Raw genomic sequence first — 23,608 nt, 5'->3', positions numbered from 1 at the left:
TCACTCGCTCTATGTCTCTCATGCATAAATAAATAAAATCTTAAAAAAAAAAAAAAAAAAATCAGAGAAGGATCGAGGCCTCCTTTTCCCCTGGGCCCTGGGCCCCAGAGGCCTGGCCTGGCCAGTTGCAGAGCCTCTCCGAGGGCGGCTTTCACCTCAGCACAATGGGCTGCCTCCCATCCAGGTGACCTCCCCCCAAGTGTCTTCCTTGCCCTGAGCCCCCTGGCTCCCCAGCCCGCCTGGCCTGACGCAGGGTTTCCTATCTGTGCCCGAGCAATTGGTGTCGCACGCCCCCTGAGCCTGCCTAATCTCCCTCGGTCCCCAGATCACCTGAGATAGTGATGGTTAATTATAATTTGGGTTTGGGGAGCTCATTGTCCCCCTGGTACATCTACGCCACTGGTCTCCCCTTCCTGAAACTTCTTTGGTCTCAGACTTTGTGTCTGGGGGTCACTTAAGCCTCTGGCCCAGCGTCCGTTTTCTGGCGCCTACGATGAGAAAGCTTGACCAGGTGAGCTTTCTGTGGATCAGACAGGCAGTCGGAAGCGGGGCTGGGACACGGCATCCGACGGCAGCCCTTGTTCGGTTTCAAAGCTGTGCTGCTGACCCGCCTTCCAGAATGATCCTGACCTCCACGTTAGCCCAGGAACTTAGCGCACACTCCCACTTTCCTGCGCAGGGGCAGGTCACTCAGAATCACTTCCTTAGCTCCCTTCCCCACCGAGGCTCCCAGGACCTCCCTCCTGCAGCACCAGGCCTTGCCCTCCAGATACCCTTGACCAGTGAGGGGTCACGCTCGGGTCCTGCCCCTCCCAGACCTGTTCTTGGCTGAGTAGGGGCTCCCTTTGGCTTATAATCTACAACCAAGCCTTGACTCTTCTGGTTCCAGACCAGGCTTTGGCCCTGGGCCTAGGACAACAGGTCACACGTCTCCCGGGAGCACAGGGGAACGGGCCCTTCCCACATGAGGCATGAAAACTCAATTACAAAAGGAGATCCTGTTTTGAAATGTGGATAAGCAAGGACAGGCCCACAGGAGGGAGGGCCAGTCCAGCCCCAGGAAGCAGATCTGTCTGGTGAGCAGCTCAGCACCAGACCCTCTGAAAGCCCTGCTTTCTCCCATGGGTCTTCCAAACCAGAGCCTGCATCCTCATCCCCTTTCTTTTAACCAATCCCTAACACACGCATGCACACACATGCCCTCACACGTACACACAAGCACGCATGTACACATACATGCATGCAGGCCCACATTCACGGACGCTCAGCGCGCTCACGATACTCTGTCCACAATGGGGCTCAGAAGATTTTACTGGTCCTGGAACCGAGCCTCATGCTCAGTGGGGAACCTGCTTCTCCCCCTCCCTCTGCCCACCCCACCGCGTGCTCATGAGCGTGCTGTCTCTTTTCTCTCTCTCTCTCAAATAATTAAATAAAATCTTTTTTAAAAATGCCCCCTGTCAGGATCAGGGTCAGCCTTGCACCAGACATCTCCCTGGAGTGACTAGGAGCTCTGCCTCTTTCCCCTCCTACCAGTTAGGATGTCTGAAGTCCCACCACCGAAGAGTTATTCCTTTGGGCCTCAAAGGTCTCTCCGTCTTCAGCAGCCCCTTCTCCCCCTTTATATAAATGATAAGTAGCCAGGAAAGGACGGTTGGGGCCCTCCTGGCGGCGGTCTTGGTCTTGGTCTTGGTTCAATTCTTCAGATGCTTTGGAAGGGTGGGAGCAAGGCCCCGGGGAAGAGAGACAGAGAAAAGCTGCCAGGGGAGTGAGGGAACAGACAGACAGAGCAAACCAGCACCCCACAGCCCCTGCCTCAGGCCCAGGGAAGAGGTGGGCTGTGGAAGAAAGAGGTGAGAAGTTTCACTCATTCCTTCCACAGGTCTAGACTGAGCGTGGACTATGTGCTGAGAACCATGTCACGCACTCGGGTTACTACAGCAAGCCACACCAGAGATGGTCCCTGCCTTCGTGGAGCTTACCGCCCACTTGCAGGAGGGTGGGGAGAAATTAACACCCCCCCCCCCCAAAATCACACTCATGACCATGTCATTGCAAGCCAGGATGGGTGCACCTAAAGAGGACTCGATCAGAAAAGCAGCAAGGAACCAACCTAGACTGGGGCAGGGGAAGGCAGGCAGGAAGGCTTTTGGAGGACATGATGCTTGAGCTAATCCTAAAGAAGTAGAAGTAGCTAGAAAAATAGAGAAGAGTGAGCCTCCTAGGCAGAGGGAACTGGTGGTGCAAAGGCCCTGTGGTGGAAAGAAGCCACCTAACACTGCCTTTGTGCACAATCCTTAACCTCTAGTAAACTTTGAACTTGAAGGAAAATGTTCCTTTCTAAAAATATGTTTCCCTTTCCCTTTCCCCTTCCACTTAGCCCTGCACTTAAATCAATACCAAGCAACACAGAGAAGGTGAGCTGCGCAGGAGAAAGCCTTAAAAAAAAAAAAAAAAAAAATTGCAGACAGCAGCTATGACAGCCATTTCCTGTTTGGTGTCTGTCGCCACAAACCTCCTTAGCCAAATAAATTAGCACCGGAAAACATTTTGGAGAAGGGTGTGGAAGAAACACATACTGGAAAAATGAAGAAAAACACCCCCATCTGCTTCTCAGAGAAGAGCTGCAAGTCTGAGGCAGGGCCAGAACCCACTCGGCCACAGGGGCTGACCCTGCAGGAAACTGAGGCCCAGAGAGGGGCCAGCATCCAGCCCGCTGCAGGGCTGCGGCCGGAGCCTCCCTCCCAGCCCTGGGTCCTGGGCTGTCTCCCTGCCTGGCTCCCTCTGGCCCCATGAGACCAGAGGTGGGTGGGGTTGGAACTGGCCTCTGCGACCAAGGTAAGGGGAGCTTCGTTTTGCCCTCATCCAGGAGCCCAGGGTCCTTGTGGTATCAGGAAGAGGGGGAGGAAAGTGCTAGATGCTTCATACCTTGTACACTTGTTCACAAGGACCCTGGGAGACACAGACTCAGGCCCCAATTCCGTGAATCAGGAAACAGAGCCACTGAATGGAGGATACACTTGCCCAAGATTGTGCAGATGCAGCACGGCACGGCGAGATTTGAACACCTGGTCTAGTTTGAAAGCCCAGTTTCTCGACTCCTTTTGCCCATCCCATGCCCAGATGGATATTTCCGTGGAGAAATCTCAGCGTCCCCAGTCTTGATTGACTGTCAGTAGGCCGCGCATCACCCCCTACTGCCTCCCCCACCCCCCAATCCTGGCTCCGTTGTGCCTTCTCACGCTTGGGGCAGATGTGCTATGTACCCAGGACACAGCGTATCTATTGGTTCCTCCCATCCCAGAGGCCGGCTGGTGTGCGGGTCCTTGTGCTGGCACTCGATGCTCTTACTTTGGGTGTGTGTTATAGTTTTTGTTTTGTTTTGCTTTAGCTATTCCTCCCAGAAGTTAGAACACGTATTTCCCAAGCTCAGAGCAGACTATTCCCCTCCTACCAGGCTCTGCACACTCAGTATCTGGTCTTGTTCTATTCTAGAAAAGCCCACAGGCTGACACTCTACATAACAATCCAGCAGCTTGTAAGGGTCATGCTGTTGGCTCTCAGGTCTTAGAGGAAGTGAGTGCAGTAGACCCCACTGGAGTGAGATTATCCACAGTGGCATTTCCCTTATATGCTGTGGATTATTGGTGGTTAAAAAAAAAAAAAAAAAGTCTCTCATGAATAAATAAATGAATCTTCAAAAAAAAAAAAAAAAAAAAGGACTTCTGGGTGGCTCAGTGGTTGAGTGTGTCTGCCTTTGGCTCAGGCTGTGGTCCCAAGATCCTGGGATGGAGTCCCATGGGAGCCTACTTCTCCCTCTGCCTGTGTCTCTGCCTCCCTCTCTGTGTCTCTCATGAATAAATAAATGAATATTTAAATAAATAAACAAATAAAGAAAAATATAAAGAAAAAAGTCTTTTGGCTATAGGACTTCTCAGAGCCTTCAACTTTCTGTGGCAGAGATGAGTTGTCCTCCAGTATCCATCCTCTTTGTCTTTATTTAAACATAGAACTCTCAAATTTTAGCTGAACACGTATCTGCCCAGCAAGAGACTTTTTTTCCCCCAGCCTCCCTTATAACTGGGAATGACCATCTGATTAAGATCTGGACAAGGAGATACGAGCAAAAGGAATTTGTGTCACCTCTAGTCATGTGACTGAAAGAAATAAGCCTCTGCTTGCCTTTTTTTCCTTTATGCTGGATGGAATATAAATGTAATGACAAGAGCAGGAGCAGCCATTCTCGACCAGTGAGGCACTCACCTAGCCCTGTACTGCTCACCTGTGAGTGAGAAAGAAACTTCCATATTGTTTAAGCCACTATATTTGGGTCCTCTGATTCATCAACTAAGACCGAACCCCAAGCATTTTATGTGCTAATGTGAATAATAAATCTCAAAGTGGGATACATATGCAGCATTTTTCAAATAGGTATGATCTTAATACCTATTTTTCACAACAGGGCAAGAATGTGCTTCTTAAAATGCATCTTGAGAAATACCAAAAACACTCTCCGAAATACCGAAAATACGCAGAACCCCAAGTTGTGACATGACCCACTGCCTGTCACCAGTTATTCATCTAACAGAAGTTAATAAAAATTAAAAATGCCTTTACCCAACAATTCCATAAAGGAATTCACTTCTTCTCCCCAAACCACTGACCTTATCCTCACAACAGCCCCCAAAGCCACATATCCTGCGCTTCTAACTTTGGGAGTCCTAGCTCTAGGAGACCTGCCAAATGCAGGTAGATCCTGAATTCTGGAAGAGGCTGGTAATAAAAGTGACAGTGACAGTGAACAGCACCGGTATCCTGATGAAAAAAAAAAATTATCCTAAGCTAATAAAGCTCCCAACCAATGAACAAAAAACAGTTCCATATAATGGAAAAATCAAAGCCAAAGGCTTGTTTGATTAAAAAAGAAAATATTCCCACAACTACCATCATGCTTAATGGAGAAAAAGACTGAAAGCTTTCCCTCCAACATCAGGAATAAGACTAGGTGTGCCTTCCCACCACTCGTTTTCAACACTGTACAGAGTTCTAGCCAGGGCAGTGAGGCAACAGAAAGAATGGAAAATACATGCAGACAAAAAAGGAAGAAGTCATACTACCTCTATTTGCAAATGGTATGATTTTGTACATACAAAATCCACATCCAAGAAAACTACTAGAACTCATAAACAGGTACAGCAGGCTGTAGGATACAAAATCAACAAGCAAAATCAAATGTATTCTATACACTAGCAAAAAAATAATCTGAAAGTAAAATTATGGAATAATTCCATATTCCAGAATATTATGGAATATTCTTTTATCAAAAAGAACAAAATACCTAAGAATAAATTTGACCAGAAAGGTGCAAGATTCATACACTGAAAACTACAAAGCATAGGTGAAAGAAATTAAGAAGACCTAAAAAAATGCAAAGGTATTTCATGTCTATGAATTAGAAGGAAGACATAATGTTGCATAATGGCAACCCAAACTGATCTAGAAATTCAATGCAATATCTACAAAAATCCCAGCAGGCTTTTTTGTTGTTGTTGTTGTAGAAATTGACAAGTTAAAAAAAAAAAGAAGAAGAAATTGAGGAGTTGATCCTGAAATTTACATAAAAATGCAAGGAACCCAGAATAGTATTATAATCTTGCAGAAGAACAAACTTGGAGGACATCTACTCTCTGATTTCAAATTTTACTGCAAAGCTGTCTTAATCTAGACTGTGTGGCACTGGAATAAGGATTGACCTATAGACCACTGAAAAAGAACTGAGAGTCCACTGATAAATTTTCATACTAATTTTCAGAAGGGTGCCAACACAATTCAAAGAGGAAAAAATAGTCTCTTCAACAAACAGTGCAACGACAACTGGATATTTATATGTAAAACAATGGAATTGGAATCAAGCTCACACCATTTACAAAATTTAGCTCAAAGTATATCAGAGACCTACATGTAAGATCTGTATAATGTAAGCGTTGTCAAAAATTACATAACTCCTAAAAAAAAAAATGAGTGTCTCCGTGTGGCTCTGAGTTAGGCTATGATTTCTTAGATATGACACCAAAAGCAAGTGACAAAAGAAGAAAAATAGATAAATTGGACATCATCAAAATTAAGTATTTTAGAGCTTCAAAGGACATTTACGAAAGGATGAAAAGACAATGTACGAACTAGGAAAAAATATTTGCAAATCATATGTCCAAAAAGGGTCTTATATACAGAATATATAGAAAACTCCTACAGCTCAATAAGAATTAGAGACAACATAATTTTAAAATGGGCAAAAGATTTGAATCGACGTTTCTCCAAAGAAGATACACAAATAGCCAATAAGTACATGAGTAGATGTTAGTCAGTCATCAGGGAAATCGTTAGTCATCGTTAGTCACCAGGGAAATGAAAATCAAAACCACAGTAAGATACCACTTCACAACCAATAAGATGGTTTTATTCAAAAATACAGACAATAACAAGTGTGGGTGAGGATGTGGACAAATGAGAGCCTACATAGATTGCTGATGGGCATGTAAAATGGTGCAGCTGCCACGGAAAAATTTGGCAATTCCTCAAAAGGTTAAACATAGGATTATCAGATGACCTCATAATTCCACTCTAAGTTATGTACCCAAGAGAAACTTTAAAATACGTCCACACGACAACTTATACTTTGATATTCCTGATGGAATTATTCATTAGCCAAAAAAAAGTAGAAACAATCCAAATGTCCCTCAACTAAAAAATGGGTAAACAAAACGTGGTGTATCCATACAGTGGATTATTCAGTCATAAAAAGGAACGAAGTACTGATTCATGTACGACACGGATGAACCTTGAAAATTGTATGCTAAGAGAAAGAAGCCAGACACAAAGGGTCACATACAATATTTATTGAAAACATCCAGAATAGAGAAATTCACGGAGACAGAGAATCAGATACTGGGGATGGCTGCACAACTCTGTTAATATGCTAAAAACCACTGAACTGTACACTTAGAAGGATGCATATTAAGGCATGTGAATTACAGGTCAATAAAGAAATAAAGAAAATATTTGGGCTCAACCCAAAGACGTCCAAGAAACTGAGGAAAAGACAAAGGTTAAAGAAGAGACCACGTAGCCTGGGTGGTTCAGTCGGTTAAGCATCTATCTTCAGCTCAGGCCATGGTCCCAGGGTCCTGGCATCAGCCCCGCATGGGGCTCCCTGCTGAGCAGGGAGTCTGCTTCACCTCCCTCTGCCTGTCAAACAAATAAAATCTTAAAAAAAAAAAAAAGTAAACGCCATGTAGTTTTCTGATGTCCTAAAACACAGGTCAAATATAGTAATTAGCTTTTGAAGATATAAATAAAATTCCGAGTACTTATGTTTTGGATTTGTATCCTATAGAAACATAAGGATGGGAGTTTTTAAATAACTTGATGCCAATTATCAAAGTAATGCCTGGTTATTTCGGGTTTTATTATTACTATTTTTTTTCTTCTTTAGAGGGAAAGGGTGCAAGCAGGTACACACGTGAGCAGGAGGGAGGGGATGGAGGGAGAGAGAAAGAGAGAATCTTTAAGCAGACTCCCCACTGAGCATGAAGCCCAACACAGGCTCCATTCTACAACCCTGAGATCATGACCTGAGCCGAAACCAAGAGTCAGATGCCCAACTGACCGGGTCACCCAGGCACCCCTATTTTTAGAGGTTTTAAAGATAGAAAAGCATAGATAAGAAAATTATGAGCTTTCCCCTTGTTATGCTCTCTCCATTGTCCCCAAAAGGCAGGTGGCTGGGAGTGGAGGTGGTCATTGGCTTCCACATGCAAAGCCCACCCTGTGGAAGACCTTGCATCTGGACCCTCCAGCTCCACGGAAGCCACCTGAACGTAAGCATCAAGGCTGGAGCCATCAGATCTTCCTTCATCTGATGATAGCACCTTCATTTTCAAGTTCTCCAGCTGCCCCCACGTTCCCTCATATTTCGGTCCTGAATTTTGAGTGTGAGTGTTTCCCTTAATTGAAAGAAAGAGCCCATGGCACCTAAAAAGGTGGTAAGATATGAGGAGAATAAAGATGGAGGAGGAACCCAACAAACCACAATCCTCAGTCACAGGGATGAAAAGTACAGCATAGGGAATATAGTCAATAATGTAATACTTTGTGGGGTGACAGGTACATTTATCGTAGTGAGCGTCTGGAAAGGTACAGAAGTGTCAGTTCACTGTGTTGTACACCTGAGACTCATATAATATTGTACATCAACGATACCTCAATTAAAAAACCCCCATAATCCTCAAATTAAAATGTCCCAGGAATCACAGGCCAGCATTTCCCTTTCGAGCCCTGAAGGAGCTTCAAAAAGACACCTCAGTTCACCGTCCTATTGTCTCTTGGGCAGCACCCAAAGCCCTTGTTAGACGTCAAGAGGAGTGTTATTCCCACTAGAATATCATTTAAATGGGAACACACTGAAAGAAAGAAAGAAAAAAAAAAGAAGTTTACAGAATACAGACTCTAGGTCAAATTTTATTTGCATACAAAAATATATTATACTGGGAAAAGCATATTTACTGTTTCCAACCATATATAATTAATTACAAATATTTTTCATAAAAGCACTTTAAATTACGGGATAGCTAGGTTTTGAGAGAAAATAGAATATTAGCATAGGTCATCTGTTCTAATACATGGCAAGCTGGTAAACAAAGTCAGTTTCACTGTCTAAATTGCCCAGAGATGATCTCAAAGGTTGGTTTTTATGCACAAGCCTGAGAATGGCCTGGCGGTAGGTGAGCACTCATCTCTGTCCGCTCTGGTAGGAACTTCTGTAGCTGATGTTTACCAGGTCCTTGGAGCTTTCTGAAGCTTCTCCCTTATGATGAAGGACCCAGAACTTCTCCTTGTTTCACATACCTATAAAGAGGCGATAAATAAGGTTATCCACTCACACAAAAGGGCACGGAGGGGGGCACTTGATGGGATGAGCACTGGGTGTTATGCTATATGTTGGCGAATTGAACTCCAATTTAAAAAATATGTAAAAAAAAATTAAAAATAAAAATGTGGGAAAAAAAGTTCCCAATTCTCATATGTAACCGGATCACACTATCACAGACGGGCATCAAAGCACTAAACTTAATGGCAGGCTTCCCACGTAATGTAGGTCTGAGTAACTGGTACGACAGGGCAGCCAGCTGCAATTCCCATGAAGCAGGCAGGCCTGTTACCTGGGTCTCATACAAATTGTGCTGTAATTACAATAATCTCTGTCAAAACAGGCCTAGGTCTTCAGATGTGGGATGGTACAGCATGTAAGAGAATGGGCAATAAAATTCTCCAACAAATAGAAAATACGCAAGGACCTTGACTTTCCACCCTATTTAGGTCCGTCTGAAACCCTGTTACGCACTGAGTCCTGTTAAAATAACCAGCTTTGGATCTAACCTTTCAGGTCTGACCTGGCTATCTAGCAGAGTCCAGCATAAAACATTTCTTATGGAAAATCAACTCTTTCATTGAAAAATTAAGAGGCTAGGACAAAATTCTTTTGCTCTGTGACTGAATACAGCCCACCAGGGTACAGGAGCTAAACCTTCATTCCCGATCCTTCTGGCTCTTGTAATACTTTTCTTTTCTTTTTCTTTTCTTTCTTTTCTTTCTTTCTTTTTTAAATCCTTTCCTTTTGAAACAGAGTGGGTAGATTGATTTCTTGGGGGCCCGTCTTCTGGACATACCCTCCCACCCACATTGTAGTTATGGTGTGATATCTTCACTTCTCAACATTTTTGGTCACACAAAAGAGGTACCAGTAGTGTAACTGCCAAATGGGAAGTATGTTCCCTAATCTTCACTAAGTGGGCGTTTGGTGACAGGGTCTGTTTGCTGGTGGCCTGTCTCTCACTGTTTGGAAAGGCGCACGATCTACATGAACGCAGACTTACCCTCAGAACTTCTTTCTGAGCCACTAGGGTTATGTTTCTGAACCTAAAGAAGCCTGATGATGTAACTTCTTGTCCCCCGGCAAGCTGGTAAATATTAGGGCACTTTATCAGCAGTGAGTGTTGGTTGGTTTTCTGTTTGATTTTTTTTTTTTTAATCCCAGGCATGTACTCACTTGCTAATGTTCTGTCAAGATCAGCAATAAAGTCTTCTAGCTCTTTCGTGTCTCCTAGCTTGGCTGAAAAACAAGAGTCGGCCTTCAGTTTCCATATCACGACGGCTCCTGATGCCCTGGGTTCCCAGGATGATGTGACCCCGCTTTGCATCTCTGTATCTACAGAGGCATCATTTTCAAGTGTCCTGTACCAAGCCGAAGTGTCTGCTCCAGTGTTTACTGACAGTCAACTCAGACACAGATGCTGAAGATTAGCCTAAATGTCTCCCTTTTTTCTTCAGTTCATCAGCCCTCACGCCACCCCCAGCCCAACAACCTAGAAGGACCATCTCCTTTCACTTCCTTAAGAGTTTGAAGGGCAGGGACACCTAGATGGCTCAGTGGTTGAGCGTCTGCCTTTGGCTCAGGTCATGATCCCGGGGTCTTGAGTTCAAGTCCCGCATCGGACTCCCCGCAGGGAACCCGCTTCTCTCTCTGCCTATGTCTCTGCCCACCCCTCTCTCTCTGTCTCATGAATAAATAAATAAAATCTTTAAAAAAAAAAAAAAGAATTTGAAAGGCAGGGGGAGTGAGGGGCTGGGAAGAAATACAAAAAGGCTTGATTTTTTATTGTGTCAGCTCTGAGTTAGCTGTCAAAAATATCCGGTAAGCTTGGCGCTGTGCAGAGCGGACACCCAGACTCCGGATTCTCGCTACGCCTCTTGTCAACACCTTCAGGTTTGCTACCACCCCAGGGCAGTGCTGCAGCCCTCGGGGTCCGCCCAGGAGGAAATGAACGGGGGCCACGGCTCTTTGTCAAAATGGTACAGGGAAGGCAACGGGAGGCCCCATCCCTCCAGCGGCCAGCGCAAGGTGCCAAGTCCTCATTGGGCTTCTGTTCCCTCTATGCCCTGCGACCCATACGCTTTCCTGCAGAGTGCATCATTCATACCTTCTCCCAAATGCATTCCCGGAGTTTCATCTGTTAACCCTTGCCGGCTACAAACAGCTTGTTGTTCTCAGCTTTTATTTTATTTTTTATTTTTTTAAGATTTTATGTATTCATGAGAGACACATAGAGAGAGAGAGGCAGAGACACAGGCAGAGGGAGAAGCAGGCCCCATGCAGGGAGCCTGACATGGGACTCGATCCTGGGTCTCCAGGATCAGTCTCTAGGCCAAAGGCAGGCGCTAAACTGCTGAGCCACCCGGGCTGCCTAGTTCTCAGCTTTTTTTTTTTTTAGTTCTCAGCCTTTAAAGGCAATCTACCACTAGATTTTCTCTCTCTCTCTCTCTCTCTCTCTCATTCTCTCTCTGTAATTTCTTTGTCTTGAGAATCAGGTAGCAAATCTGGGCACGTCTTGAAGCCACCTCCCACACTGCCCTGTCTCTCCAAATTCAATAGCTCCATTTTACTGACAGGGAGCTGGACGATGGCAGGGTCCCCAGTGGCTGCTGCTGACACCGCTCCTTTGGGAGGAAGAATTGAAAAATCACTCTTTCGAAAAAAGAGCGAAATTCCTCATTGATGCCAAGAGTGAGAAAAGTAATAGAATCTTCATATTTCTTTTTTAACTATGTTCCATTTTTATTGCGTTCTGCAACTATTTTCAGCAAGTATAATGTTTCTTGAGGGGGAAAAAAAACTCCTTTTGTTTTCAAAAGGGCACTTGTCCAATATAACAGAACATTCAGCTCTCTAGCTGGAGACACTTTACAAGTTCCAAAAAATAAGAAACCGCTCATGCATCTTTAAAAACTTTTTTTTTTTTAAGGTCTATTAATGTCACAGTAGAGCCAGGCTGGAGCTGCTATTTTAAATCATGTTAGCTCATCGCTGGTCTCATGAGGATGACCCCGTTTAATATTATTAAATTGGTCATCTGAAAGCATTGGTTACACAGTTAATGCAAATAAAAAGAATCCCACTTTCTTGCAAAGCCTAACTGCTGCTGAGCTTTCAGTTCTAGAACCAACCAGTCTGGGAGAGCACTGTCATTTAGCAGTCTTGATTACACCACGTGAGAGAAAGCAGAGTCTGGAGAAGACCGGTTTTCTTTCTCCCTGCGAATTTGGTTTCTTGCTCCCCATTTATCTGATCCGTTTTCACATTGATCAGAATCCTGAGGGAGAACAAATTCCATTTCACACCATCCTGTACATGGATGTTAGTTTTCTCTACTTGTTTCATGTATTTGGGAAATATATTTTTTTAAGATTTTATTTATTTATTTATAAGAGACACAGAGAGAGAGGCAGAGACATAGGCAGAGGGAGAAGCAGGCTCCATGCAGGGAGCCTGATGCGGGAACTTGATCCCCGGACCCCAGGATCTCGACCTGAGCCAAAGGCAGGTGCTCAACGACTGAGCCACCGAAGTGCCCCCATTTGGGGAAGATCAGTCAGGGCTAAGGGAGAGGAGAGGAGAGATTGAGGGGGGAAGGCAGTAGAGGAAGCCCAAAACCTCACACCACAACCCATGAGCCTACCTTTCCGAGGAGTGCCAGCGGGGGAGAGCAGAGCCGGAGCAGAGTCTGTTGGAGAATTCAGTTTTTCATCACTGAAGCTGAAGCTGTTCCTGTAGAGCGAATCTGCACCTTCCAGGAAAGAAAATATAACTCATTCAAGGTGGTTTTCAGTCTCTAGTCTATTGATAACCATGGCTCCTCTCCAAAAGGAGCAAAGTTGTAAAGAAAACAGGTTCATTTCCAGACTTCATAATTCTGCCCTCAAATGATTTGAGGCAGGGGAGTGCCTGTGTGTGTGTGTGTCCTGCACACCCAGGGTCTTGCATGGAGACCCTTGCAAAGGAGACTGTGATAGGATTATCATGACCAGACCAGCCTCCTTTGCAACACATAGGAGCCCACTGCCCGGGTCTCTAACTGACAACCAAGCCAATGCTTGGCTGATGAGGGGTGGGGGGTTGGTTTGGGATTGTGGAGCAAAAAAGAACCCTCTTTCCTAAAAAAAAAAGTCCCTTCTGCCCTCTGATTTCCCTAAAATACAAATACACAGTTGGATCCCATTACTTAATAATCCTCCCTGCCTGGGAGCACCTGGGTGGCTCAGTCGATTGAGCATCTGACTCTTGATTTCAGCTCAAGTCATGATCTCAGCGTCATGGAACCAGTCCACCCCCCGACTGGGCTCCACACTCAGTGGGGAGTCTGCTGGAGATTCTCTGTCTCTCTCTCTCTCTCTTGCTCCCTCCCTCTCTCCCCCTCTGCTCTCTAAAATAAATAAATAAATCTCTTTTTTTTAAATGTTTAAATAATAATAATAATCCTTCCTACCTGCTCAAGAGAGTCTGTGTCACGGTTTTCCTGAGAACTTACATCTAAGGATAAGCTGGAGGGTCAGAGATCAATATTTTTTGTAGGGGTTGTCAATTCTAGACACTGGGAGTAACTTTGTGGCTCCTTCTATCGTCCTACCCCTGAAGACCAGAGAGAAAGCAGGACAAGGTTCCGGAAGCAGGGCTATGCTGGGAGTCAAGGGAACCAGCTCAGCTACTTAGGTACTCGGGCACCCTTGAGCAAGATAGTATCTCTGAGCCTCAGTTTTGCCACGAAGAAAATGGGAAGGCTCCGCAATCCTTAAAGTCCCTTCCAGCTCTTAACGTTCTGAGGGCCTACTTCTCTAGACCCTGCCAAGAAGGAGGAAACCAACCCACGGCCAGCCCGGCCACGTGACTGTGACACCTAAAGGGAGCTGCTGGCTGAGTAGGACCCACTCAAAGGGCTCAAAGGCAGAGCAGCCCACAGAAGCAGGATGTGGCCTCTGAGGTCACAAAGTTAAGTCTTCCTGGTTAAAACAAAACTCGAAGCCAGCCACAGGTGGAGCCGAGATGAGCTCTGGAGAGGCCGTTCAGGTGCAAGACGCCAGCTGCATCAAGAGGGCCTGGGCAGGACTCTACCCTTCTTGGGGATTCACTCGCCTTAATCCAGTGACCTCCAGCTCAGGAGGAGGCAAACACATCTTTCTTTGGTCCCCATAACTCAAAGTGAACATGAAGTCACAGAAGATATATTCAGATTAAAAAAGGTTTTCAGAAGCAGAGTCTTCTCATCCCAAAAGAATTCAGCTTCATCCCTAAAAGGCTGCTACAAGTTTCTCAGGCCCTACACCTGGCTCCCCTTCCTCCCACTCCGCTTTACCCCCCACCCCAACCAGGTGGCCCCAGTGCCATCCTGTCTTCCTGACCTACACACTCATCTTGTTCACTCTTCCAGACATGCCTGACCCTCACAATCTTTTCTCCCTTTAGAGGTCCAGCCCAGGTCACCTAAAAGGACCACCAGTCACTTTTCAGGGCTTTGATGGTGAACACCTACTGAGATCCAAGATACCCAACCTCACACTTGTATTTCCCCAAATATATATCCCTCAGAATACTGGTCCTTTGGAAAGAAGAACTGTGAGATCAACTAGGTTTGAGAAACACCAAGCACCCCTGGAGATTCCTACTGCGTCTTCCCACTTTAATGTCCCTGAGAAGTCTTATGAAAAACCAGCTTAGCCTTATTTCTCAAATTTAACTATGGGACACATTTTTTTGTGGCCGCCCCTTAATATTCTCAAGGCACTTGTGTTCCATGGAACTCGACCGGGGAAGCCCTTCTGCCTGCTTTGTCAGCCCACTTCTAGAACAGTCTGGATTTTCTCAAGGGAAAGCCTTTCCCTTACGTACAAAAAAGTGGTCAAGTCCGCTGCAGACCTACAGCAGAGCATGACAGTTTGTCACCACGTAATAGGTAGGAGAATCGCCACAAATAGAACCCGAGAAACTTGCAGGGAAACGATGAGCTAAGACTTAGTGGCAGGAAAACCACAGAGGGCTCCGGGGAGGCCGGCCTCATGCCCAGACCCCTGAGACAGAAGGAAAGAGTAGGAGGTATTTGACCCATAATTTTTTATTCTAAAGGACACGGAGAACATCGCCTCCATCCCTGGCCCAGGGTGCCCAGCCCAGACTTCAGTGATCACACCTCTGGTCTCTATCTCCCAGAAGCAGGTGGTCCTTGAGAGCCAGTTTCACCACCACACCTCACTCCACCCCACCCTGCACCACGGGCCCTCGCCCTGACTTTGACGTCATCTCTATTTTGCTCCAACTCTTTAGCAATGTTACAGCCACATATACTCATCCTCGGGGGGAGGGGGGCTCACGCGTGGCGGGGCGGGGGGGGGGGGTGGGACACACACACACACACAATTTATTTTTCCTCACCAGCAAGTAGACCACTGTCACTGTTTTCGGGGGAAGGAATGCTCTATCTAGACATGGAAAAGGCCATTGCAAAATGCAGGGAAAAAAAAAAAAAGACCCCCAACGAGGATTCAGGAAAAACTGGGTAGCTCAGGTGGTTTTGAGACTGTGGAGAATGAGTCATAGGTACCGGGACATTGCCACACAGTGCCTCTTCTTAGCCTTTAAAGCCTGGTGTTAAAATGCCTTTTTGATCCAAGTATTTTCCTCAAATTCAGAAAATATATAGACAACCTGGCTGTTACTTGCCTAATAAATTCAGTTGCAAACCAAACTTAAAATAATCAGAAGTTCCTCTTACGGCTAATGGACTCATGCTACTCCCCCAATGAGGGAGGGAGAGAGAAAAAAAAAAAAAACAACAACCAAGTACACTATCTATATATAAACACACACGGGGCGCACAGGCATGTCAACATAGCACATGCTCACTTCCTCACTTCCCCCCTCCCCTTACACGCCACCCCCCACAAACACACACAAGCTCACACACCGGGGCATTGCCACACCTTGAGTCCTCTCTCCTCCTGTGGGTTCCAGTGCAAATCTGAGCCAGACCTGACCCCAGGCTCCAGGATACTCAACCATCAACAGGAAATGAACCCCCAGCCTCCTTGAACCAAACCTGCCCACAGTCTAGTCCCACCCTGTGGTAATACTGTATACACGTCATTCATGAAAAAAAAAAGATGAGAAAAGCAACTTCAAGAAGCCCAAAGCTAGTGAGAAGCCCAGCAGATGGTGCCACGGTTGAGATGTATGGGGTGGGAGGTCACCACGACTGTGTGACCCTGTGCCCATCACTTTACCTGAGTCTTAGTTTCCTCCTTAGCAAAAGGGGAATAGTAACGAGGTGCTCCATGTAGGATTCCTATGGTTTTCATGATTTTATTCTGGTGAAATGGAGGAGGACATGGCCAGGAGAGGAGAGGTCACCATAGAAAAGAGTAACGACCAAGATCCTGGGGCTCGGCTTCCTCCTCTTCAGGTAATAGCAACATTCTTTTTTTTTTTTTTAAGATTTTTATTTATTCACGAGAGACACAGAGAGAGGCAGAGGGAGAAGCAGGCTTCCCACAGGGAGCCTGATGTGGGACTCGATCCCAGGACCCCGGGATCACGCCCTGGGCCGAAGGCAGGTGCTCGACCACTGAGCCACCCAGGGGCCCCCACTAGCAACATTCTTAGGAGAAGCTTATGTTCGGAGGCACCCCAGAATAAACCTCCCTAAAACAAACCACCACCAGAGAAGGAGCTCACGCTCTAGACCTCGTCTCCTTTTATCCAGTAAAATTTTCACTCTGTGGACTTTTGCTGAGCGCCCTCCATGAAGAAGACCTCATGGAAAGCAGTGTGGTAGATGAAAAGGTAAGGAAAGCCTTTTCACGCCTCTGGAACTCTCTCCTCTGCAAACCAGCAGTCAGTTGGTCTGATAAAATGACAGCAACGTGCTGCTGGCTGATAGCACATTAACGTATTATGGCCCCAGCCCCAAATCAGGTGTTGCTATTAACGGGGGTTCGAGGGACACACATGGTGATGATTTGGGGAACTTTGGCAGGTAATAAGACCAGATATTTCCAGGCTCCGCAGTGTCTACTTCAATCAGCTCCAAAGCCCCATCTCAACGAGCATCTCAAAGCCTCCTCAGAAATGTCCTTGGCCTGTGACCTTGGTGTGCTGAAGCCAGGCTCCTCGAGCTCAAGCACCAAGTTTTCTAAGACCCCCGCTGAAGAAGTGCCAGCACATTCAGTATACAAACACCCAGCTCTAATGCTCACCAACAGAGCTTGAGAAACTCAGCCGTAAAAACTGAAGCCTGTTTAAAAGGTAGTTGTGCTCTTTTAGTTTGGAGGTGGGGAAAAAGGTAATTTAGGGTTAGCACCGACATGTGCTCCTCCAGAGGAAAGAAAAGCCACAGACAGTAAACCTTGCCCAGAGCGCCTGTAAATATAGAACAATCCCACACGTTGAAGACAAGCAAACTACAGTAATTAACTGGGAAAAAGAAAGCCTTGGACCTGTTTCCTTTTGCCACAGGGAAGGGTTGGTGGCAGGGGCCGGGGGGCAGGGAGGGAGGTTAATCTCCTCCACAAAATCTAAATTCTGAAAACCTCTCTATCTAGAAGTAGGATAGATCGCCCCAGCTTCCCTTCTGGCTCTGCTTGGTCCCTTTCCACACCTCTCCAGGTCCCCATCAGAATGAGCCCGGTCACCCACCTGGACCCTAACACCCACCTGGAATCCCTAACACCGTGCCAGTGCAGCCACAGGGCTCCTAACTTACTCTCTCACGGTTGAGCAAGCTCGGATTCCAATCTCTGTAGCTCCTAAACCAGATCAGCCAATACGCTACCTGTCACGCTGGCACCCAGTGCCCATCAGGTGCCCAAGCTGGAAGAGACTCAGCAAAGACATACAAATGTCCTGGTCTTGCACATGCTAAAGAAGGCAGTTCCTCACTCCCTAAAGTGGCTCTACAATATCACAATATCCCTCACACAACAGGAGTCTTCAGATCCTTTCTGTTAAGTAACAAAACACGCCCCCCCTCCCCTTCAAGGGAAAAGGGTATGTGAAACCCCAATACAGTGAAGATAGAAGTTCATACCACCTTGAAAAGTTCAAGTTAAGGGGCAGCCCAGGGGCTCAGAGGTTTAGCACCGCCTTCAGCCCAGGGTGTGATCCTGGAGTCCCGGGATCGAGTCCCACATCGGGCTCCCTGCATGGAGCTTGCTTCTCCCTTGCCTGTGTCTCTGCCTCTCTCTCTCTCTGTGTTCTCATGAATAGATAAATAAAATCTTTAAAAATATATATCTTTAAAAAAAAGTTCAAGTTAATATTTTAAACTTCGTATAAGGGATCCTTGGGTGGCGCAGTGGTTTAGCGCCTGCCTTTGGCCCAGGGCATGATCCTAGAGACCCGGAATCAAATCCCACGCCGGGCTCCCGGTGCATGGAGCCTGCTTCTCCCTCTGCCTGTGTCTCTGCCTCTCTTTCTCTCTCTCTCTCTCTCTCTCTGTGTGACTATCATAAATAAATAAAAATTTTAAAAAATAATAATAAAAAAATAAAATAAATAAACTTCGTATAAGATCATTCAGTGGAGGGGATCCCTGGGTGGCGCAGCGGTTTGGCGCCTGCCTTTGGCCCAGGGCGCGATCCTGGAGATCCGGGATCGAATCCCACATCGGGCTCCCGGTGCATGGAGCCTGCTTCTCCCTCTGCCTGTGTCTCTGCCTCTCTCTCTCTCTGTGTGACTATCATAAATAAATAAATAAAAATTTAAAAAAATAATAATAAAAAAATAAACTTCGTATAAGATCATTCAGTGGAAACCTATCAATTAACACATTGATTAAAACTTAGTAATTATGAGGGATCCCTGGGTGGCGCAGCGGTTTAGCGCCTGCCTTTGGCTCAGGGCGCGATCCTGGAGACCCGGGATCGAATCCCACGTCGGGCTCCCGGTGCATGGAGCCTGCTTCTCCCTCTGCCTGTGTCTCTGCCTCTCTCTCTCTCTCTCTCTGTGACTATCATAAATAAATAAAAAAAAATTTAAAAAAAAGAACATTAAAAAAAAAAAAAAAACTTAGTAATTACGAGTTAAAATTCCACTGAACATATTTTGAGGAATTAGAGTGTGCATTTACAGTTTTGAAAATATTGAAAACCAATGTTTGGTTTGGTTTTTTAATAAGCTCAAACCGAAGAAGTTTGTGACTCCTGGAGCACCTCTAAGGATCAAGTTTGAACAACACTGCCCTAGCTCCTAATTACGCTGCCCTTTTATTGCTGACGTTAAAACTGCTCCCACCAAAGTGTCTGAGAATTACCTGTTGGACCCAAGTTTAGGGGGAAAGAACAAGCCTGTTCTGACCAACCCCCATTTAAATGCCACCCATAAGGAGGAGCTATCTTGCAATTTTCACTTTGGTCTTCTCTTCACTCACGTCTTTGGGGGACACACTGTTAAGTGGGAACAGGAAGGAATATTTCTCTATTAAACATACATTCTTCTCGATCTAGGTAATTTGCCTCTTTGGGCGGAAGAATGTCTATGTTTCTTCTTTAGAAGCAAGCAACCGGGGGGATCCCTGGGTGGCTCAGAGGTTTGGCCTTCAGCCTGTGTCTCCGCCTCTCTCTCTGTCTCTCACACATGAATAAATAAAATCTTTGAAAAAATAAATAAATAAAACACAGCAGAGATCACCACCAATAAGAGCTAACAAATAAGAACAATAATCCTCCTAAGGGCTGAGTAGAAGTGAGGTGCTCTTATTATCATTATCCTGGTTGGCCCCCCGCTTTGGTGGCCCACATCTCAGTAGGACCTACCTCTCTCAAACATTCCTTTCCTCAGAAAAGCATTGGACAAATACATATAATCAACATCTGGGCTCAGTTCTTGGTGGCAGTTAAGACACATACATTATGCTTCCTCAAGAAATTACTGTTAGACACACACCGCTTCTGCCACCACTATTTCTAACCAGTCTTATGGGGGACAAACTAAACTACACATTTATAAAGACTAGTGTCATCTGAGCCTTCTTTATGCCATCCCCATTATTGCCCTAGCCACCAAACTAAGGGTCAGCAAAATACACAGTTAACAACAAAAGCAGAAAGCAAAACACACAAGCCCCCCCCCCGACCCCCACAAGAGAAACTACAGACTTCCAAATATCTCCCCCCAAATCGTTAACAATGTGTTTCTGGGTGCCTTCTCTTTGAGGCCCTTGAAAACAGATCTCAAGTCTGAAATCCTACCCTGAGGGAGCTGCAATCACCCGTGATGGGCCAGCTCAGACCATATTCTAGCCAAATGCGGCTGCGGTTTAGAAAGGAGTTATTCTTTGCAATAGCACAGCACTGGACAGACTGTCCCAGCTTTCTTTCCTGTGGGGGGGGCGAATTTGTATGTGATGAATAAATAACTCGCTCCAAGCCCCAGCAGAAGGAGACTTATTGAAGTTTGGCCACAGATATTGAGGCAGATTTCAAAAGTTTTTAGATTTCCTTTTGAAATTGGAAATAAGGGGTCCAGTCATTAGCAATAAAGTCCAAAATACAAAACGGAAAAGTAACAGCATGCTATCCCATTCCTGTTCACCTCAAAAGCTGCAATTAAATCCAACCCCTGGGGCGGGGGGCGGGGGCTTCCAAGGAAAGTCAAGAGGGACCTCAGGTTTCTGACTCAAACCCCCGGACAGGGTGGCGAGGGCCTTTATTCATTTTCAGGAGGACAGCTCATGTGGAGGTCTGGGGCTCTATCTTTGCCCTGGAATGAGGAAAAGCTTCAGGTTTCAAAAGAAGAGAATCACAAGGAAAGATCATTGGGTCATTGCTTTCGCTTCCAGAGTCAAGGGCAGCAAAGGGAGTGACATTCATGCTGTAACTCACGTAGGGAATGAAGTCTCAAGAAAAGTCTAAGAAAAATACTAAGTCATCCAGGATTGGAAAACCAACAACAACCACATGATATTGAAAAGTCACCAGATCCTGACACCTAAACGGACACCTAAACGGGTATCTGGAATCCTTACAGACCATCTGATCCTTGGAGGGTCGGTGGGGAGTGTCCCACTTGCAAGGTCATTGAAGACAAAGAGACCCTGGGGTAAGTCTCCAAGAGGAGACACGTTGTCAGGAAGCACCTCTAAGCCCATCTGCTCTCCGGCTCCCTCTGAAGCCCGAGGTGGGGGTGGGGGGCGGGAGGTGTGGAAGCCAGCAGTCCCCTTGGGGGACCTGCCAGAAGGAAGAGGGCCACTCTCTCAGGCACTTGAACTCTGCGGGGAGGCCAGAGAGTCTTTCCAAAAGGCCTGCAGCGCCACAGCAAGCCTGGGAGCTCACAGCCAGAAGAAAATGTGAGGATGTTATTTCAGGAATCCCAAGAACAGCAGCTTGGGAGACCTTTCCCAAAGTTTTCAGTATTGGGTCCTCCTGCGTCCCTCCCTCCGCACTTGCCCCGCACGCTCTGAAAGAGAGACTGAGAAGAGACCCAGCGGGCAGGGGGGAGGCGGGGCAGGTGAGGAGCGACCCCGGGAGACCCAGGGGGCAGGGGGGAGGCGGGGCAGGTGGTAGATGGAGCGGGCAGGGGGGAGGCGGGGCAGGTGAGGAGCGACCCCGGGAGACCCAGCGGGCAGGGGGGAGGCGGGGCAGGTGGTAGATGGAGCGGGCAGGGGGGAGGCGGGGCAGGTGGTAGATGGAGCGGGCAGGGGGGAGGCGGGGCAGGTGGTAGATGGAGCGGGCAGGGGGGAGGCGGGGCAGGTGAGGAGCGACCCCGGGAGACCCAGGGGACAGGGGGGAGGCGGGGCAGGTGAGAAACAGTGCGGGCAGAGGGGGGCGGGGCAGGGGGGAGGTGGGCAGGTGGGAGACAGAGCTGGCAGGGGGGAGGCGGGCAGGTGAGAGATGGTGCGAGCAGAGGGGGACGGGCGGGGGGGTGGCAGGTGAAGAGCGACCCCAGAGAGACGGAGCGGGCAGGGGGGAGGCGGGCAGGTGAGGAGCGACCCTGGGGAGACAGAGCGGGCAGGGGGAGGCGGGGCAGGTGGGAGACGGAGCGTGCAGGGGAGAGGCGGGCAGGTGAGGAGCGACCCCGGGGAGACGGAGCGGGCAGGGGGGAGGCGGGCAGGTGAGCAGCGACCCAGGAGAGACGGAGCGTGCAGGGGAGAGGCAGGGCAGGTGAGCAGTGACCCCGGGGAGACGGAGCGGGCAGGGGGAGGCGGGGCAGGTGAGCAGCGACCCCGGGGAGACGGAGCGGGCAGGGGGGAGGCGGGGCAGGTGAGCAGTGACCCCGGGGAGGGGGGGGGGGGCCGCGCCGCGCAGGGTGGACGCACGGAGCCCCCCGCCCCACACCTACTCTCCGAGTCGCTGAAGCCGCTGCTGTCGCTCACGCTGGCGCTGCTCCGCCGCTTCATGCGCTCCAGGTGCTCCTCGTAGTGGAAGTGGCGCTCGTGGAAGGGCGACGCGAAGTCGGCCAGCACCGCGTCGAACTCGCACAGCGCGTCCGTCAGGTCCCCCGCGGCCGCCGAGTCCAGGGCGGGGGCTGCGGGCGGGGGCGGGCGGGGGCGGGCTCAGCGCGGGCCTCGGGGACCCTCGGGGACCCCCGGCGCCCCCCACGCCGCCCCCCCCGCCGCCCCCCACGCCGCCCCACGCCGCCCCCCACGCCGCCCCCCGTCCCGCCCATTTTCGAGCTGCGGAAACTGAGCCTCCGCCGTGACGCCAGGTCACCCGGTAACCGGGCGGCGGAGCCTTCCCCGCACCCCTACGCCCCGGCCGCGGGTGTCCGTCCGCGGCTGTCGGTACCGGCCCCGGGGCGCGCGGGCCAGCGGGTGGCGGAGCGCAGACTGGGTCAGGGCGCGCCCGCGGAGGTGTCCGGCCCGGCGGGGAGAGGCCGCCCGGGGACCCCGGCTGCGGAAGCGCGGGGCTAGGGCCGCTGCACTCACCTGCGGCGGCGGCGGCCGCGGGGCTGCTCTGCGCGGCGGGAGGCTTCATGGGCGCGCGGCCCGGGCGCGGGGAGGCTCCTGCGGGGTCGGGGCGCCGGGGAGGGGGGGGTCCTGCGGGGCGCGGGGAGGGCGCTGCGGGGTCGGGGCGCCGGGGGGGGGGGGCCTGCGGGGCGCGGGGAGGGTCCTGCGGGGCGCGGGGGAGGGCGCTGCGGGGTCGGGGCGCCGGGGGGGGGGGTCCTGCGGGGCGCGGGGAGGGCGCTGCGCCGGGCGGGCCCCCGCGCGCCCCGGCTCGGTCCGCCCTGCCCGCCCGCCGGCTCCGGGCTCGCGCTCTCCGGCCGCGCCGCCTCCGCTCCCGCTCCCCGCCGGCTCCTGCTCCGGGTCCCGCTCCGGCTCCCGCTCCCGCTCCCGCTCCCGCTCCCGCTCCCGCTCCCGCTCGGCCGCCGCCACCCTCGGGCCCCGCCGTCTTATAGCCGCGGGCGGGGGCGGGGCGGGGCGGGGGGGGGCGAGAGCGTCCCAGCCGCGCCCCGGGGACGCCCCGTCCCTCCCCCCCCCCCCCCCCCCCCCCCCCGGCCACCGCCCTCGCCACGCGCCGCCCCGAACCCGGCGACCGGGACTGGCGGGAGCCCGAGCCGCAGCCCCAGGACTCGCCCCTCGCCGAAGCGGCCGCGTGGCCCCGGGGCCGGCACCCGACAGCTCCCCGCTCCCCGCCGCGCCCTGCACCCCCTGCCGCCGGGACGTGGAAGGGCCGAGCTCCGGGTGGCTGCGAGGCACGGGGAGCGCCGCAGGCCCAGGCGGGGTCGCGCAGG

The 23,608-nt window shown here is 49.4% G+C and overlaps 1 protein-coding gene across 2 annotated transcripts; it reads right to left on the bottom strand.

Annotated features, from left to right (window-relative positions):
• Positions 1–6,881: 6,881 nt before the first annotated feature.
• On the bottom strand, positions 6,882–22,931 carry RGCC (regulator of cell cycle). 2 transcript variants are annotated; one of them, XM_041730912.1, is made up of 5 exons: positions 22,803–22,922; positions 22,217–22,402; positions 12,573–12,680; positions 10,106–10,168; positions 6,882–8,904 (listed from the first exon to the last, which is right to left on the bottom strand). In XM_041730912.1, the coding sequence occupies exons 1-5, from the start codon at positions 22,849–22,851 to the stop codon at positions 8,897–8,899; spliced, it is 414 nt and encodes a 137-aa protein (XP_041586846.1). In that variant the 5' UTR covers positions 22,852–22,922; the 3' UTR covers positions 6,882–8,896. The 2 variants fall into 2 exon arrangements, with proteins under 2 accessions (XP_041586846.1, XP_041586847.1); XM_041730913.1 differs by lacking the exons at positions 6,882–8,904; positions 10,106–10,168 and adding an exon at positions 10,175–12,206 and having other exon boundaries at positions 22,803–22,931.
• Positions 22,932–23,608: the final 677 nt, after the last annotated feature.

The sequence above is a fragment of the Vulpes lagopus genome, chromosome 16, assembly GCF_018345385.1.
Source record: "Vulpes lagopus strain Blue_001 chromosome 16, ASM1834538v1, whole genome shotgun sequence".
NCBI lineage: Eukaryota > Metazoa > Chordata > Mammalia > Carnivora > Canidae > Vulpes > Vulpes lagopus.
The sequence above is the reverse complement of the archived record's forward strand: the minus strand, read 5'-3'. Positions and strand labels throughout refer to the sequence as shown.

What these genes read in the sequence shown, in the direction of transcription:
- RGCC (XM_041730912.1), bottom strand. Translation starts at nt 22,851, where the DNA reads ATGAAGCCTCCCGCCGCGCAGAGCAGCCCCGCGGCCGCCGCCGCCGCA. An exon ending in CGGCTTCAGCGACTCGGAGA is followed by an intron (nt 12,681 to 22,216) that starts GTAGGTGTGGGG and finishes CTTTCCTGGAAG; the next exon opens with GTGCAGATTCGCTCTACAGG. An exon ending in CGCTGGCACTCCTCGGAAAG is followed by an intron (nt 10,169 to 12,572) that starts GTAGGCTCATGG and finishes CTTGTTTTTCAG; the next exon opens with CCAAGCTAGGAGACACGAAA.